Source organism: Schistocerca cancellata, chromosome 6 (assembly GCF_023864275.1).
Source record: "Schistocerca cancellata isolate TAMUIC-IGC-003103 chromosome 6, iqSchCanc2.1, whole genome shotgun sequence".
Taxonomy (NCBI): Eukaryota; Metazoa; Arthropoda; class Insecta; order Orthoptera; family Acrididae; genus Schistocerca; species Schistocerca cancellata.
This window is the reverse complement of record NC_064631.1, coordinates 226,883,183-226,899,799: the sequence shown is the minus strand read 5'-3', so window position 1 is coordinate 226,899,799 and position 16,617 is coordinate 226,883,183. Positions and strand designations below refer to the sequence as shown.

The following is a 16,617-nucleotide window of genomic DNA, read 5'->3' as shown; positions in this document are numbered from 1 at the left end:
GATGACAGGCTTTGTGTAGTGGGTTGGAAGTGCTGATTAATTTGGGTTGAAATGTGTTTGGTGGGGGGCTTCAAAGCCAACTACTATTTGTATTTGTGTATTTTGTGAAGGAGTTAGGAACTGTGGATCAGGACGGGTGTGGAGTTCTATGGAAACAGTTGTGAGTCCTTGTGATGGACTTCTGGTTATCAGGATTTTCCGTCACTCAGTCTGGATGGAAGGAACAATTCTTTTATGCTAAGCAGTGCAAGACCTGATGATGATCTTGTCCAGGGTGCATACGTGTGGGGGGGGGGATACCAGTTTTTTTCCAATTTCGCCGGTGAAAACACACTACACCCTGGGTGAAAGAACATTTTTTCGTGTTAAGTGACAATGTACTTTATCTCTCAGAGCTGTAAAACTTATCAATCCTTTGAATGACAAAAGTTTTATACAATAGTGAAGAACTTCTCAACACTTTAGGAAATGAAACCCAGCAAAAAAACAACATGTTTCAGAAAGATCCATGAAGCGTGGCAACATGTATTACGGAAGTATAAATTCCACCAAATACAGCATGGTAGTTTTGAAAGCACTGAAATTACAACTGTGCTGTGTAATGCACTTTTGTCAGCCAATAACAGCTCACGTCATTATCTTACCAGCCAATGACAGCAGATATTCAGAGCATAGGACACTCGATGCAGTGAGCCAATAGCAGTATCATTGTTAAGTAACACGAACACCCAAATAGGAAAAGTTAATGGTTCAAATTAATAAGTATCGCTACAAGAAAAGCAAAGCCTTCACATATAATACTGGTTGTCAAAATTTTTTCTGAGGGTGTGGTTAGGCGGGATCCTAAGAGCACAGCTTAAAATTGCAGCAGCTCAATATTTCTGGCAAGCACAATTATAAATTTTACTGTTGTGAACCGAACATTTCGTGGGTTACATGGCTGGATACACGTTCCATTGAGCTTTGACTTTTCTGTAGAAAAGCCAATTACAGAGTGATATTGCTCAAGAACTCACCTCACACTTTTTTCAAGAATAATTATACTTTTTGCCAATGTTATTGCATAATTTCTAATCTATAAAAGAGTTAAAATAAATATGAAAAACTAACCCTGAAGCTGGGTCCTTCTTAGTATGTGTTATCTTTTAAGATATATCAAACACAAATATGCCAGTAAAATTTTAAATAGCAGCATAAATGGCTGGTCTTCTGGGCCCAAAATTTTTCTAAGTGGTTGGTCCTCAAATTGTTGTGTGTTGAATAAGAGTCAAACACTGTGATTTAAAAAATTCATTGTACATTCTCATACATAACATTGTATCTTGCATAACAGGAAATTTGCTTTGAAAGTAACATTTCTCAAACTACTATTCACAATATCTTCTGGCAGCCTGTTAGAAATCATAAACAGTTGTGACATCATGCTCATCCAGAGCAGTTAGTTGTTACGAAGTATTGCATAGTCTTTGTCCTGAAGCTTTGATACATTTTGCTGTCAGCAGATGCTTGTGTGTGCACTGTGTTTTGTTGTTGCAAATGGCACATTTTCTTTGCAACTGAAGTTTTATTTTGGTGTTATTCTCTTGTTTAAGTTTTATCACTGCAGTAGCAGGCTAAAGTAAAATTCTTTGTTAGAGTATCAGTCCCTACCAGTCTAGATTACAAAAATTTAACTAAAAAATAAAACAATGAAAAATTCCTGAAATCCAAAAAATTTTCTGAATTGTGCTCAGATGAAAAAATTCACACATTTTTCCTGTATTTCTCAGGGTGTATACACCCTGCCCATGCCACATTCTCCTCACAGTGAAGTACTACAGTAATCAGCATCTTGTGCACACAGAGGATGATGATAGAGTGGTCTGGCTTCTGATCATGGATAGCTAAGGATTCAATGCAAATAAGATTTGCAGTTTTGTGATGTTCTTCATGAAAGACTGAGAAACTATGCTCGAAGTGAGAAATTCCTGGAACGCCTGGCTGGGGAAAGAGGAGAAGGTTCCCTCTGGGATTTGGGCTGGAAATGCTCTAGATAGTGCTCTGTTGATTGCGGGCGGGGATGAGTGGTGAAGTGGTATTTCCAGTTGATGTTATGTGTGAATGAGAGAAGATATTTCACTGGAATCGTGTGTTCGAATTTGGGTGTGGTGTTGAAGGCAGGCCTTTGAAAAGAACATATGACTCAGTATCGGAGAGGGATCTGGATTAGAGGTTGAGGACTGAAAGGGGACCAAGGTTGTGAGGTGTTTGATAAGGCTTAGGCTTGTGCTTCTATAGGAGATCTACTAGGAGGGGGAGCTTAGCTTGGTTTGATGGCTAGGAGGGGGTGTTGGGGGGGGGGGGGGGTTAGTGGTGGTGTTATAGAAGGTATTTTTGGGAGAGGGACACCACTTTTGAGATATCTGAGTAACAGGCTGGACAGCTCCTTTACGTGGTGTACATTCAAGTTTATGACTGTCTTCAAGGGGAACTGCACGGACAAGGAGACCATGGCAATCTGCTCTTTGTATTTTTTATACTTCTGGTATAAGAAGTTCAGAACTCTGCCAACTCTATGAAAAACTTTAACAAAATTGACAATGTTTGCCGAGTGTCTTTAATAAACAAAAATTAGTCCGACTTTATGACAGGTACCACAGCTTTGTGATAAAATACTCCTCTGCCATGTGGGGGGCCTGTGTTGATTCCCAGGTGACACTAATTTTTAAGCAGTGGAGCATGTTCTACGAGCATTTCCATAAAGTGTAAAATACATGAAAATAAACAATTATTAGCTAATGTTTTCTTTTTAATTAAAAAAAACTGTTATAAAAGATAAAGAATTTATATTTGCAATGAAAACTGGATTTTTGTTTGTCATATGTAATTGCAAATAAGACAACTTGCATGTTTCATAAAAATGACAATTATATATGTGTTAACAAGCATACATCTGATGACTTAACATGACATAGGTATTAAACTGAACATAGGGTGGGCGGTAGAGAGTTTTGGGGGTGGGGAAAGGGGACTGAACGGGACTTGAATCAGCAATTACCAGTCTCAAGTTCTATCGATGTTTTTGTGTCTCTGCATATCTAACGTCCATGTATTGCTGAGACAGATATAGAAAGCAATAGCCAAAAAGGAACAGTTATTGTTAAGCATGTGGAAAATGAGTGCCTAACATAGAGAGAAGACAGTGCAACAACAAAGTGGATTGCTACACAATAATAAGAGCTAACTAAACAATAAAAAGATCACCACAGAAAAAAGATCATCAAATGAAGGAAAACAGTGACAAGATAAAGCAAAAAGGTCATACAATACAGAAAAAAGATAGCCAAATGGAGAAAAATGTTGGCAAACAGAGAGAGGGATCACCAAATGGGTAAAACAAAAAGATTTTTCAGTACAAAAAATATGAAAAAAATCAATGACGATGTAAAAAAGATCGTCAAATAAGACAAACTGGTCTATCAAGGAGGAAAAAATTATTGCAGAACAGGAGGAGAAGCCCTTTCAACAACGGAAGTGAATGAATAAGTCCTTCACGAAATTCTTACTGTGTCAGATTTGTCAGTCTCAAGCTCAAGACTGACAAATATGACAAGGCACCAACTCAGTGAGGAATTCATCAAGAATGTTGCTGTGAAAAACTACATGGTCTGGAAACGAATAGCCAAAATTGAAACCAGACTGTGAAACAACGAAAAAATATAATCAAACAAAATATAAATCAACTTAACACTGGAGAGGAGGGGGGAGGGCGGGGTTTGCTTGCTGGAAACAGACAAATGATCATTAAAGAAAGAAAAAAATTAGCAAACAAAGAAAGAGATTTACTAAATACATGAACAAAAGTTGGTCAACATGGAAAAAACTATGTAATTATTGTAATCACGTAATCTCTAATGGCTTCTATTTGGGTTCTTTGGCCAACGCATTTTTAACGATGTCCTGACAGCAATAGAAGGTGAACCTTTGACAATGCTAGCCACTTGTGCTGGGGAAATGTCAGAAAAATCTTTAAACAAACATCAGTGGATGAACCTTAAGATAGACATCAATAGGCAATACGTCATCAGGTGAACACAAAAGCCTCAACAATTTTCTAGTGCAATCTCTGCACAACCTGATCGATACCTGAGGAAATGACATCATTTTTGTTTTCAATGGAGCTTCTACTACGAGCTAGGAGATTACTAATGTTTTTGCCATATTTTGTCTTGCAGGCACGGGGAGAGCAGTCAATCAGTATTTAGCCATCGTCAAAATGAGTCAGCTTCAAATAACTGCGGTGGTACGAAATAAAGGGTACTTGACTACAGCTACTTCAGAATTTCGAAAAGTAAGCTGTCTCGGATGGAAGAACATGGAGGCTAAGAAACCATACTGAAGCACACTCCATGATGACAGTGATGGAAGGCCAAATTTAAAGTGGTGGGAAAGCAATGATCTGGACGGCATGAAAAGCCATGCTGAGCTGAGGCAAGGACTCCTTTGGGCATTTTGAAGACACAATAAACTGAATAGGTGCTGTACGGCATTTCTGAACTGTTATATGGAAAGATAATTCATCACTTCCTTTATAAGGTAATTTTTAGCCCCCCCCCCCCCCCCCTTCTGAAAAATACAGTTGTGAAAGAGTATTTGTAATAACTGAGGACTGAATTTTCTTTTTCCTTTTTTCACACTTAATAAACGAGAGTTCTGTTTAAGAAACACATTTGTGAGGGATATTTGCAATATCTTGAAAAACGTGATCGTGTCCCAGGAATGGTTTAGCAAAAACGATTTTCATGTGGCAACTAATGTTGCACACAGTCAAACTGTCGATATCAGTTGGGCACTGATAGTGTTATGGAGTAGTATGTGGCAAAATACTCTGTACTGATTTCAGTGCCGCGTGGGCTTAGCCGAGCAGTCTAAGGCGCTGCAGTCACGGACTGAGCGGCTGGTCCCGGCGGAGGTTCGAGTCTTCCCTTGGGCATGGGTGTGTGTATTTGTCCATAGGATAATTTAGGTTAAGTAGTGTGTAAGCTTAGGGACTGATGACCTTAGCAGTTAAGTCCCATAAGATTTCACACACATTTGAACATTTTTGATTTCAGCAGGTATGTTTTCACTGTTGCTATGTTATTGCAAATTATTTTTTAATGTTTTGTCTTATATCTTACATTTTGTGCCACAGATCTGATGAAAGAGTCCGAAAACATGTCATACGATAATAAATACAAGTATTTTGTGATCCAGGCTAGTGTTTTTCCATTTAGTGCCAATATGGTCACAAGTTTCCTTTGAAACTTTTTGTCTAAAGTGACACAATATGCAATTTCTATGTTACAACTAGTGTAAAAATTAGCTTTGCTAGTTAGTATGCAATTACAGGGTGTATACGTGGACAAGGAAAAAAATGTCCCGGATTTTTCCCGGTTAAAAATTCACTTTCTACCGGGTGACAGTATATTTACGTTTATCAATCCTTTGAATGGTTAAGGTTTTATACACGGGCGTACAATTTCCCGGCACTTTAGAAAACGAAACTCAGGGAAAAAGACACGTTTTGGAAATATCTTTGATGTGCAGCAACATGTACGCTGTGTATTTTCGCATTACAAAAGTATACATTGGAATTCCACCAAACACCACATGTTACTTTCCGAATCATTGAAATCGAGATTTTGATGCGCTTTTGTAAGCCATTCGTAGCTCATGTCACGTCATCTCGCCAGCCGATGACAGCGAATATTCAGAGCAAAGGACACGTGATGTATTCAGACAACAGCAACATCATTATTAAGTAGCACGAACACACACAAACAGGGAAAGTTAATAGTTTAAATTAATATACATAGTATTGCTACAAGAAAAGCAAAGCTTTCACATATAATATTGGTCTCAAGCTGCAAGAGAAGCTAAGCTTCCGCATGTACTATTGATCTTTTTTGCGTGTGTTACACTTTAAGAAATATCACACAAATTTGCCAGTAAAATTTTTAATAATGACATAAATGTCTGATCTTCAGGGTTCGAAATTCTTCTAAATGGCTCGTCACCAAAGAGTTGATTTTTAAATGAGAGTCAAACGCTCGTGATTTAATAAATTCATGGTACATTCTCGCACGTAGTTCAACTTACGTAAAAGGATATTTACTTTGAAAGTAACAGTTTTCAAACCACTACTCGCAATATTTTCCCGCGACCTGTTAGAAATAGGTTTGTTTCAGCAGTTGCCAGAGAGCTCAGATAACAGGCAACACCGCGCTTTGGTAGCTATCATGACGTAGGAAGCCTGTATGTACATACGTGTAAAAGATTGAATGATCATACATTATGTCATAAAAGAAACAAGACATCAGAGGATACTGCAAGAGCATCCGAATTTCATGAATCATAGAATTAAATATGCACATTTAAAGTGCATACTTAAAGGGCACATTCGTAAGACCAGATTCCCAATGAAGTAGACCTCGACCTGTTGTTAAGCTTTTCAGTATGGTTTTCGGGATGTAAATTTTCTTGGAGCACCACTACTGTATTATATCATGTTTGGTTCTTTATTGTGGCATAATGCCATACATGCTAGAAAATGAAAATGTGCACTTGAAATGCAGCGAACAGTTGAAACTAGCCAGTACTGTCGAATTAAACATTTTGTTTCAAATACATTGACTGCCTCTGCGGAAAAGGTTAACAAAAGTCAAATTTCTATAGCAAACAGACAAAAATAACTTCATTGTTCCACAAGGCGATTAATGCTTGACTGTCAGAAAGGTGGAAATAAAATAAAATCTGAACTAATGACATATTTCAGCCTTCCGTAATTATGTGAATGTGTTTTAATTTACTATAGCTCCTGGTCACAGATATCCGTATTGTTTTCATTTGACGAGAGTAAACGAAGGGGAAACAGCAAAATCACTAAATGTAAACACGGGTCACATGGAGACTATGCACTATAACTCAAGACTGCTCTGCGCATCAGCCCCGGATCTATGACATTTGCGAACCGGGTCAACACTAAAAAAAAAAAAAAAAAAATTGAATTTTCAAAATATGTTCATCTTGTAGCGCACATCTTTCTGAAAGTCTGAAACATAAAACATTATATTCGAGGAAATGTAAGACATATTATTTGGCCTTAAGTATGCCAAAATGCAGTGCCACGCCTCTTCATATAGCATTTTTCTGCCGCACGTCCAAATTATATTCAGGAGAATGGAAATTGAAATGTCCTATGGTGCTTCTCCTGCTGCCAGTCGGCCGGTTTGACAGACTGCCCCCCTTTTAAAAAATCTCGCAATTAATAGCGGATGGGATTATTTGTAATCGAGAGGACAAGAACTCTTCAGAAAATCTGAACTCTTTATTGCCTATTAGTTAATAACTTGCTGTTTTGTGTGATATAAAATTAAATAAAGGATATATAAAACCAATACTGACAAGAGATAATCAAGAAGTTACACATTTCGTCAAACCTTCACTCCTAGCATTTTTTTCTCTCTCTAATCTTGCTAAAGCTTTACATGGCGTGCTTTCCTTTCTGCGAAAGAATCTATTACCTCATCAAAGTTCGTCAAACGTTTTGCCACATGAAAAATCGAAATGTCGCTATCTAATACTGAAAAAGCTGTTAATACAAATAATACTGGTGTGGTTTCTCGATCTGATAACGTCTATTTTATCACAGTCTGCTGGATAAAACAAAATAGGCCTTTCTAATACCGCAGCAATTTTGTAACACACCAAATAAGAGAGACTGTTTTGGCACAAATGACCAATTTTATAACACGACAGAATATAATCCACGAAGTACCAATATCAAATGTGTATTAGGCCTACTACAAGCAAAAAGCTTTGTGTTAGGAAATAGTTTCACATTTCATTCATACGCGCCAGCTTCTCAAGCTTGAGATCGAAAAGTAGTATTACAAAATTTTTATATAAATTTGAAATCGTCTTATTCTTCCATAATTTGTGTGATGTCCCCATTTCTTCTCCTTCCTCGTTCTAACAAACAATCTTGTCACCACCAATTCTGTAGCTATTGCTGCCACTGTCAAAATTTGTTCGCCGATTAAATTCACTAACCTTGCCAGAATCACAAGTTTAGTTATCTCACGATTATTTTCTGGTTAGGTGTTATTATGTGTTCGAACAACATGTTTTCCACGTTACTTCCAGAATAGAACTTACGCGGCTGCTAGCCGGGGACTGTACTACTGGTCCTCACAAGTGTAGCGATCTGGCCAAAACTTTTCTGTCAAAATTTCATTTTCTTGGATACACCGAGAAGATAATACGTAATCTTGCTCACCTGTTATTCCTGTCAGTCGTTTATTTCCATTCTGGTAATCTGAATCTATGGATTTCGCTAGTAATTATAACAATGCTGATCATTCGCAAACCCAATCAACCACATAATCAGACAGCGATTGGTATTCATCCGTTCGGTTTTACTCCCTCAAGCTCATATAGCCCCGTCCCCTTTTGTCTGCGGAAAGTTTATTTCTAGATGCAACGAGGATTCTCCTGACAGAGAGATCACGTACGCTATCCACGCATTCATTCAAAAGTCAACTTATGATTCATTCAGAAATCAACTTAAAATGTGTTCAAAAATGTTCATAAACCAACAGGGAAGCGTTTCAAAATCATATGAATAATTGATAGACAAACATGCCCTGGATGCTAGGCGCTTTGTGAAACAAGTTTTTTTCCTCAAGAACATGAATTTGGCGCCCCCTTTCCCTGGTAGCATCTAGCTGCTTGCTGTGACTGCCTGCACAGCCAACAGCCACATGCCTGTAGCCAGAAGCGGAAGAATCTACTACTCAAACGTGACAACTGTGCATGAGCATGAGCCCGCGCATAACTGCTAAAACAAATGGAATGTAAACAGTTGCGACTTCACGCTCATTGGAGGCAATTTGTTGTTATGAAGCACTGCATAATCTTCCTAAAGCCTTTGACACATTTTGGTGTTGGCAGACACTTGCATGAGCACTGTGTGTCGTTGTTGTATATGGCGCATTTCCTTTGCAATTTAAGTTATTTTCGTTTTTTTCTCTCGTTTATGTTATATTGTTGAAGTATTATTCTGCACTAGCGGGATACAGTAATATCCTTTGTTAGAGTATCGGTTCTTACAAGTCAAAATTACAAAAATTTAACTGAAAACTAAAACAATGAAAAATTCCCGGAATTCTAAAAATATCCCGGGTTTTTCCCGGTTTTCTCCCGGATGCAAATATTCCCGGATCTCCCGGTTGTCCCAGGTCGTATACACCCTGAATTAAAATTAAACAATGAGAGTCACAAACAACAGCAGTATTATCTTGATTGCCTTAGTAAAAGAAATGTTCCTATTTGTTACCACTTCACGATTGATTTGGATAGAAATTTTGAACTAATTCTGTCATTTTATTGGTATGTTGATGTTTAGCCAATGAAAGAGATCTGGTATTGATATAAAGATAGGGACTACTGCTTCCCATAGTTAGTTAATTTAGAACTTGTCACTTTCAAATTTCATTCTGGAAGTAACTACACTGAAGTTCAGTTTCGTGTTCGATGGCTGTGTATCTTAATACACGCTGAAGCACCAAAGAAACTGGTATAGGCATGCGTATTCAAATACACAGATAAGAAAACAGGCAGAATACGGCACTGTGGTCGGCAAAGCCTATGTAAGACAACAAGTGTCTGGTGCAGTTGTTAGTTCGATTACTGCTGCTACAATGGCAGTTTATCAAGATTAAAGTGAGTTTGAACGTGGCGTTATAGTCGGCACACAAGCGATGTGACACAGCATCTCTGAGGTAGCAATGAAATGGGGAGTGTACTGTGAATATCCGGAATCCAGTAAAACATCAAATCTCTGACATCACAACGGCCAGAAAAAGATCATGCAATAACGGGACCAACAATGACTGAAGAGAATCATTCAACGTGACGCAAGTGCAACACTTCTGCAAATTGCTGCAGTTTTCAATGCCAGGCCATCAACAAGTCTCAGTTTGCGAACCATTCGAGAAAACGTCATTGATATCGGCCGAAAGCCAACTTGTGTGCCATTGGTGACTGCACTACACAAATCTTTACGCCTCGCCTGGGCTCGTCAACCCAACATTGGACTGTTTATGACTGGAAATATGTTGCCTGGTCAAACGAGTCTCATTTCAAGCTGTGTCAAGCGGACGGATGTGTATGGGTATGGATGTGCATGGGTGCAGAGATAGCAGGGGACTGTTCAAGCTAGTGGAGGCACTTTAATGGTGTGGAGCGTGTGCAGTGGAATGATATGGAACCCCTGATACATCTAGAAATGAGAGGCGATACCTACATAAGAGTCCTGTCTGATCACCTGCATCCGTTCATGTCCATTGTGCATTCAGACGGACTTGGGCAATTCCAGCAGGACAATGCGACACCCCACACATCCAGAATTGATACAGAGTGGCTCCAGGAACACTCTTCTGAGTTTAAACATTTTCGCTGGCCACCCAACTCCCCAGACATGAACATTACTGAGCATATCAGAGATGGCTTGCAACATGCTGTTCAGAAGAAATCTTCACTCCCTTGTACTCTTACAGATTTATGGCCAGCCCTGCAGGATCCATGGTGTGTCAAGTCTATGCCACGTCATGTTGCGGTACTTCTGCGTGCTTGCAGTGGCCCTACACGATATTAGGCAGGTGTAGCAGTTTCTTTGGCTCTTCAGTGTAGTTGCAGTTTAATGATACTTTACCATTAACTTTACAATATCAGAGCTTGTTATGTCAAATGGAAGGTCAGTTTGAACTACATAATTAATTTTATGCTACAAATATATAATGACCATTGTGATTACATTACGCTGAATGGATATTCTGCATTAAGCCTAACCTCTGACATGTCACAACGTAAGGAGACACAAAAAAACTTATATCCAGGTTGTTACACCTTTATAGAAAAAAATGATCCAAAGGAATACTCACAATGGCCTGTTATTTTCCTTCATTTTACGTTTATTTTCTTTACTGGCATCTGAGTCGTCATCATTCACACAAATTCCATTTTCACTGCTTTCTAATGTTGTATTTTGTGCACATGCAGATATAGAAGATTCATCAAAGCCCAGATCAAAACCAAGTTCTTCTCGAGACAGCTCCGACATATAAACCAGGACACTTCTAAGAGGCTTTAACTTATCAGGGCTCATCATTTTTACACCAACATGCAATAATTTTTTTGCAGCTTTATAATATATAGTATCTGGGTGGTTGTAAACCATGGCATTATTGCACATTAGTTTGAAGTCCTCCTGCAAATAAAGGAGATTATTACTTTAATTTCAAACAATGGAAAATCCAGGATGGGGTAATGACAATATTATGAAAAATATAGACTACTACTCACCATATAGTGGAGATGCTGAGTCGCAGGCAGGCACAAGAAAAAGATTGCTAACAAGTTATGCTTTTGGCTAAAACACCTTTTTCTGCTTTAGACAAATAACACACACATTCAATGAGAGAAACAATCTGGGTGGTGGGGCTAACAAGGAGGCTGTGGTGGGGAGGGGGAGGGATAGCAGAGTAGGAGTGGGGGATGGTAAAGTGCAGATTGTGGGAGCGTACAGGGTCGAGGTGGGGAGAGGGTAGGACCGTTAGGTGCAGTCTGAAGGTTACACAGAGGGCGGAGGAGGGGGCGCAGTAAAGAAGACAAGGCCTTTTCCTCACCCTCTCCGCCCTCCCTCGGTCTAACCTCCTGACTGCACCTAGCTGCCCTACCCTCTCCCCACCTCGTCCCTGTATACTCCAACAAGCAGCACTTACCCTCCCCCACCCATACCCTGCTATCCCTTTCCCTCCCCGTCCCAGCCTCCTCCTTATCCCCATCCCCCACACGGCTTCTCCGATCACGCACTGCGGTTCACAGTCTGGCCTGAGCTGTCACTAACAGTGGTCATTATGAGTGTGAGTTGCATTTGTGAGAACGTGTGTCTTATTTGTCTAATGTAGAAAAAGGCTTTCTGGCCAAAAGCGTAATTTGTTAGCATTCTCTGTTGTGCCTGTCTGTGATTCAGCATCTCCACTATACGGTGAGTAACAATCTACCTGTTTTATAATACCAACATTACTTTAATTTCTGAGATTCCTTTAGAAAAAGTACTTGAAATACGTAAAATATGTTACATCAATTAGTATCACACATCAGAATTTCAATACACACACACAAAAAATTACTACTTTGAATTACTGTGACTGTTCTACCCTACCTATTTAATAAAACAAAACACAGATCAACCAAACAAGGAAAGAAACATTTTAAAAAATGCCTAGTAAAATTAAAAAATTATGTTTATTACATGACCTACTTCATTACAAGCTACACTAGGTCACATTGAGTTTTGACAATTTCAGTTGATAAATATATCATCTTTCTAATATCTTTTAATGCAGTCCACCGTCACACTTATTTTCACATTGATCTCCACATTCATTCTTAACTTAATCTTCAGATTCATCATCTTCACGAAACAGCCAGTCAGTTTTATGTGCTGTGTACAGCATATATAAATCAATAATGTACATAGAATATAATGGCAGGATTCTTAAATGAGTGGAGGGATGCACGTGAGGAGGTGCAGTCCTCTGTGTATGGTACATCAAGATCATGAAGTCATTTTGCTTAATACAAAATCAGAATAGAATAAAATTTTGCAGCTCACTCCTTTATGTGAGAATTCAGTCCTGCGTCTTGAGAGAAGCAGCACACTCAAGAAGCAAAACAATAAACTATGTTCAAGACATTAACAATCTGACTTTGTATAGCATTAATAATTATATTTATGCTAAAAAGTAATGCATCCAAATTTTTACATGAAAATTGTTAGGGCTTTATACATAAAACAAACATAATTAATGTTCTACATCTTTATTCTACATGTCTACAGGGTAGTCCATTGATAGTGTCCGGGCCAAATATCTCACAAAATAAGTATCAAACGAAAAACCTACAAAGAACGAAAATTTATCTAGCTTGAAGGGGGAAACCAGATGGCACTATGGTTGGCCCACTAGATGGGCTGCCATAGGTCAAACGGATATCAACTGTGTTTTTTTAAAATAAGGACCCCCATTTTTTATTACATATTTGTGTAGTACATAAAGAAATATGAATGTTTTAGTTGGACCACTTTTTTCGCTTTGTGACAGATGGCGCTGTAATAGTCACAAAAGTACGTGGTATCACGTAACATTCCGGCAGTGCGGATGGTATTTGCTTCGTGATACATTACCCATGTTAAAATGGACCATTTACCAATTGCGAAAAAGGTCAATATCGCGTTGATGTATGGCTATTGTTATCAACATGCCCAACGGGCGTGTGCTATGTATGCTGCTTGGTATCCTGGACGACATCATCCAAGTGTTCGGACCGTTCGGGGGTTAATTACGTTATTTAAGGAAACAGGAAGTGTTCAGCCACATGTGAAACGTCAACCACAACCTACAACACATGATGATGCCCAAGTAGGTGTTTTAGCTGCTGTTGCGGCTCACCCGCACATCAGTAGCGGACAAACTGAACGAGAATCGGGAATCTCAAAAACGTTGGTGTTGAGAATGCTACATCAACATCGATTGCACCCGTACCATATTTCTATGCACCAGAAATTGCATGGTGACGACTTTGAACGTTGTGTACAGTTCTGCCACTGGGCACAAGAGAAATTACGGGACGAGACAGATTTTATGCACGCATTCTATTTAGCGACGAAGTGTTATTCACCAACAGCGGTAACGTAAACCAAAGTGGAACATCAGCGATCTTGGCGGGTTAATGTATGGTGCGGCATTATGGGAGGAAGGATAATTGGCCCCCATTTTATCGATGGCAATCTAAGTGGTGCAATGTATGCTGATTTCCTACCTAATGTTCTACCGATGTTACTACAAGATGTTTCACTGCATGACAGAATGGCGATGTACTTCCAACATGATGGATGTCCTGCACATAGCTCGCATGCGGTTGAAGCGGTATTGAATAGCATATTTCATGACAGGTGGATTGATCGTCGAAGCACCATACCGTGGCCCGCACGTTCACCGGATCTGACGTCCCCGGATTTCTTTCTGTGAGGAAAGTTTAAGGACATTTGCTATCATGATCCACCGACAACGCCTGGGGCAACATGCGCCAGCGCATTGTCAATGCATGTGCGAACATTACGGAAAGTGAACTACTTGCTGTTGAGACGAATGTCGTTACACGTACTGCCAAATGCACTGAGGTTGATGGGCATCATTTTGAGCATTTAATGCATTAATGTGGTATTTACAGGTAATCACGCTGTAACAGCATGCGTTCTTAGAAATGATAAGCTCACAGAGGTACATGTATCACATTGGAACAACCGAAATAAAATGTTCAAACGTACCTACATTCTGTAAGCGTAGGCTTCCGCGGCCGTTGTCATCTTCAATAAAATTCTTCAGGGTATCAGACCGCATTGTCATAATTTAAAATGCGCCAACATTTCGGCCAGCGTTGCAGCTAGCCTTCATCAGGGCCTTACGTAAGGCCCTGATGAAGGCTAGCTGCAACGCTGGCCGAAATGTTGGCGCATTTTAAATTATGACAATGCGGTCTGATACCCTGAAGAATTTTATTGAAGTACCTACATTCTGTATTTTAATTTAAAAAACCTACCTTTTACCAACTGTTCGTCTAAAATTGTGAGTCATATGTTTGCAACTATTACAGAGCCATCTATCACAAAGCAAAAAAAATGGTCCAACTAAAACATTCATATTTCCTGATGTACTACACGAATATGTAATTAAAAAAATGGGGGTTCCTATTTTTAAAAATACAGTTTGACCTATGGCAACGCCATCTAGCGGGCCAACCACAGCGCCATCTGGTTTCCCCCTTCAAGCTAGACAAGTTTCATTCTTTGTAGTTTTTTCGTTTGACACTTATTTCAAGTGATATTTGGACCGGTCATGATCAATGGACCACCCTGTATATATTTGCATCCTCTGTCACTAGAGGGCTCCGAATTGTAGTGCGTAATATGGCTGTGTGTAAAATAGCTATGTCGGCTTGTGGGAAACGACATGCTACAATTGAGTTTAGAGTTCTAAAGAGTTTGTCATCCAATTTTCTTGTTTCCAAAACTTAAAGAATACCTTCAAAGACTTCACTTCGATTTTGATAAGGTGATGCAAACAGGGCCAAGGTTGTGAATCCATCAACAATGTCAATGATTCTATAGTGACGGTATCAACGAACTGGTCTCTCAGTGGGAGGAATCTGTTCATCGCCAGAGTGATTATGTTGAGAAATAAATAAGTAGACATGAAGAGTAAGTAAACATATGTAGACTGTTAATAATATTTGTTTTACTTCAAAAGCTTTAACAGATTTCAAATAAAAAAATTTGGAGGCATTATTTTTCAGGATGCTCTCACATAATTGAACACTCTCTATTACATTAGATACACATTGTCCCAACCTGTCTCCCTCTGTTCTCCCCAGTTTTGCTGAAATCATCATACACTACCAGCTGTGACAACAGAGCTTTCCATGCTACTTCATCTACATCTACATCTACATTTATACTCCGCAAGCCACCCAACGGTGTGTGGCGGAGGGCACTTTACGTGCCACTGTCATTACCTCCCTTTTCTGTTCCAGTCGCGTATGGTTCGCGGTAAGAACGACTGTCTGAAAGCCTCCGTGCACGCTCGAATCTCTCTAATTTTAGATTCGTGATCTCCTCAGGAGGCATAAGTAGGGGGAAGCAATATATTCAATACCTCATCCAGAAACGCACCCTCTCGAAACCTGGACAGCAAGCTACACCGCGATGCAGAGCGCCTCTCTTGCAGAGTCTGCCACTTGAGCTTGCTAAACATCTCCGTAACGCTATCACGGTTACCAAATAACCCTGTGATGAAACGCGCTGCTCTTCTTTGGATCTTCTCTATCTCCTCCGTCAACCCGATCTGGTACAGATCCCACACTGATGAGCAATACCCAAATATAGGTCGAACGAGTGTTTTGTAAGCCACCTCCTTTGTTGATGGACTACATTTTCTAAGGACTCTCCCAATGAATCCCAAACTGGTATCCGCCTTACCAACAATTAATTTTATGTGATCATTCCACTTCAAATCGTTCCGCACGCATACTCCTAGATATTTTACAGAAGTAACTGCTACCAGTTATTGCATTTCTAGATGGACAATATGCCAATACTAAAGGGAATGGCACTGTTCATAATATAACTTGCATTACTACTATTTGTGAGCATGTGGTGAGCAGTGTAACTTGCAGTTTCAAAGAGGAACATCTTTCCATAATAAGATGATGGCAGCTGCTTTTCCTTTGAATCTGATGACTGAAAATCCATAAGTTGATATCTATCAATCTTCAAAAATACAAAAAGCAGTGATACATAGATGACCAAGTATACTGTTGAAGAATCAAGAAGACCACTGCTATGTCTATGAATTTGTTTCTTGCACATGTAACCTCTTAAGTCTGTTCTATTACCGTACAATCCATAATTGAAAATATCAGGCTACAGATGCAGTCTATGAGTTGATTCCTGACACAGTTTATCAATGGAATTGG

General features: G+C 39.3%; 1 protein-coding gene across 2 annotated transcripts in view; it reads right to left on the bottom strand.

Annotated features, from left to right (window-relative positions):
* Positions 1-16,617, bottom strand: part of LOC126088122 (bromodomain-containing protein 7) — a 148,972-nt gene that overhangs the window by 72,553 nt on the left and 59,802 nt on the right. For both annotated transcript variants that reach the window (XM_049906226.1, XM_049906227.1), the window contains exon 5: positions 10,965-11,290. In XM_049906226.1, the coding sequence (XP_049762183.1) occupies positions 10,965-11,290 (326 nt within the window). The remainder of the gene's footprint in view (positions 1-10,964; positions 11,291-16,617) is intronic.